Raw genomic sequence first — 2,014 nt, forward strand, 5'->3', positions numbered from 1 at the left:
TCTCTCTCTCTCTCTCTCTCTCTCTCTCTCTCTCTCTCTCTCTCTCTCTCTCTCTCTCTCTCTCTCTCTCTTTCTCTCTCGCTGTCTGTATTTCTATATCTCTCTATCTCTCTGTCTGTGTTAACATGGCCGACGGGCTCCTAGCTCGCGAGATAGCGGTGGAGAGAGCAATCACCGGCTATCGCTACCGTCGTGCATCGGTGCGTTGACAATAGAACATCTCCGTCACTGTGCGGCGCCGTCTCCCCGACGTGTTATCGCGTTATTATTTGTCACATTTATTTAGTCAGCTACGGACATGCTGATATGTACAGCTGCAGTGCGCACGCGATTAACTAAATAAAGAAGGAAATTTATCGATTAATACAGTGCTGCTAGGATCTGACACAAATTACGCCTCACTACACTATAGAATTCGGATCGCGTTATCATGAACTTATCTCGTATAGTGAACTCGTGAATTCTTAAATACATGTATTAAAAGTAGGCTACTAGCAGTAAACATATGTGCATACAATACATGCTGTACCAGTATACCATATTCATAATATTAATTATCTATATCACATGTATAAGTATATATATAACAAGTATGTAGATAGATTTTGGCATAATATTAAAGGCTGAACGGGTCTGTCTCACTGTCTACTGTCGGAATGTGCTTCTTTTAAGCACAATTCTAGTGATAGCATTAATCGTTAACTCTAGCTTATACCCACAATAACCCTAACCCTACACCACACCGACTCTGATCCTAGCCATAACCCTAATATCACTCCGATTCTAACCCTAAATCCAACCCTAACCCTGGGTCTAACCCTAACCCTAACCCCAACCCTAACCCTGAGTCTAACCCTAACCCTAACCCCAACCCTAACCATGGACCCAACCTTAACCCTAATCCCAAAGTTAACCCTGGGCGTAACCCTAACCCTAACCATAACCCTAACCCTAACCCTAACCCTAACCCCAACCCTAACCCTGGGCCTAACCCTAACCCTAACCCTAGGCCTAACCCCANAACCCTAACCCTAACCCTAACCCTAACAATAACCCTAACTCTAACCCTAACCATAACCTAAAGTATAATAACTCCCATGTTTAGGTACATATATAAGAAAACTCTTGCACCCATTGGCCATATTAGGAAAACTTTCCCCGTCGATTGAAGGCCGCATCTGCAAATGATAAAACGTAACAAAAAATGTAACAAAAAATACTCACCCGGAAAAATTCGGATGTAGTCGACCAGCTCTCGGCCCGCGCGTTGAAGCCACTGTCGACGACGTCACGTGACGGCGACGGCGACGACGACGATGACGATGACGATGACGATGGAGTGGTTCCGACGTCGCTGCGAGAGAGAAAATTGTGAATAATATTTCATCGTCTCTATTCATTCCAGAAATACGAATAGTTCGAGAAATCCGTCAATTATACATAGAATCACTACGTGGGTCGATTGACGTGGATTGATCTGCGCATGCGCTGTTCACCGCCCCCTCCGCTTGCCCATGTAACCTCGGTAACCTGGGGTTTCTTTTTCTAATCGAAGTGCTGCTACTGCTATTGCTGCTGCTGCTGATGCTGCTGCTGCTGGTGGTGGCGGTGCTGCTGCTGCTACTGCTGATGCTGCTGGTGGTGGTGGTGCTGCTACTGCTGTTACTGCTACTACTGCTGCTACTGTAGCTACTGCTGCTACTGCTGCTGCTGCTGCTGTTGCTGTTGCTGCTGCTGTTGTTGTTGCTGTTGCTGCTGCTGTTGCTGTTGCTGCTGCTGCTGTTGCTGCTACTGCCACTGCTGCTGCTGTTGCTGCTACTGCCACTGCTGCTGCTGTTGCTGCTACTAGCGGTGGAGACAGCTACCAGTCGCTACTCACAGAGCGCGAGCCCCTCTCTCCCCTTCCTCTTCACCCTCCCCTTCCTCTTCACCCTCCCCTTCCTCTTCACCCTCCCCTTCCTCTTCACCCTCCCCTTCCTCTTCACCCTCCCCTTTCTCTTCACCCTCCCCTTCC

General features: G+C 47.8%; 1 protein-coding gene across 1 annotated transcript in view; it reads right to left on the reverse strand.

Moving 5' to 3' along the window:
* Positions 1-1,224: 1,224 nt before the first annotated feature.
* LOC106819584 overlaps positions 1,225-2,014 on the reverse strand; it is a gene marked incomplete at both ends in the record, with an annotated part of 9,696 nt that continues 8,906 nt past the window's right edge. Inside the window, one exon of the mRNA XM_014824196.1 lies at positions 1,225-1,354. Coding sequence (XP_014679682.1) covers positions 1,225-1,354 — 130 coding nt within the window. The remainder of the gene's footprint in view (positions 1,355-2,014) is intronic.

Source organism: Priapulus caudatus, unplaced genomic scaffold (genome assembly GCF_000485595.1).
Source record: "Priapulus caudatus unplaced genomic scaffold, Priapulus_caudatus-5.0.1 Scaffold3750, whole genome shotgun sequence".
Classification (NCBI taxonomy): domain Eukaryota; kingdom Metazoa; phylum Priapulida; class Priapulimorpha; order Priapulimorphida; family Priapulidae; genus Priapulus; species Priapulus caudatus.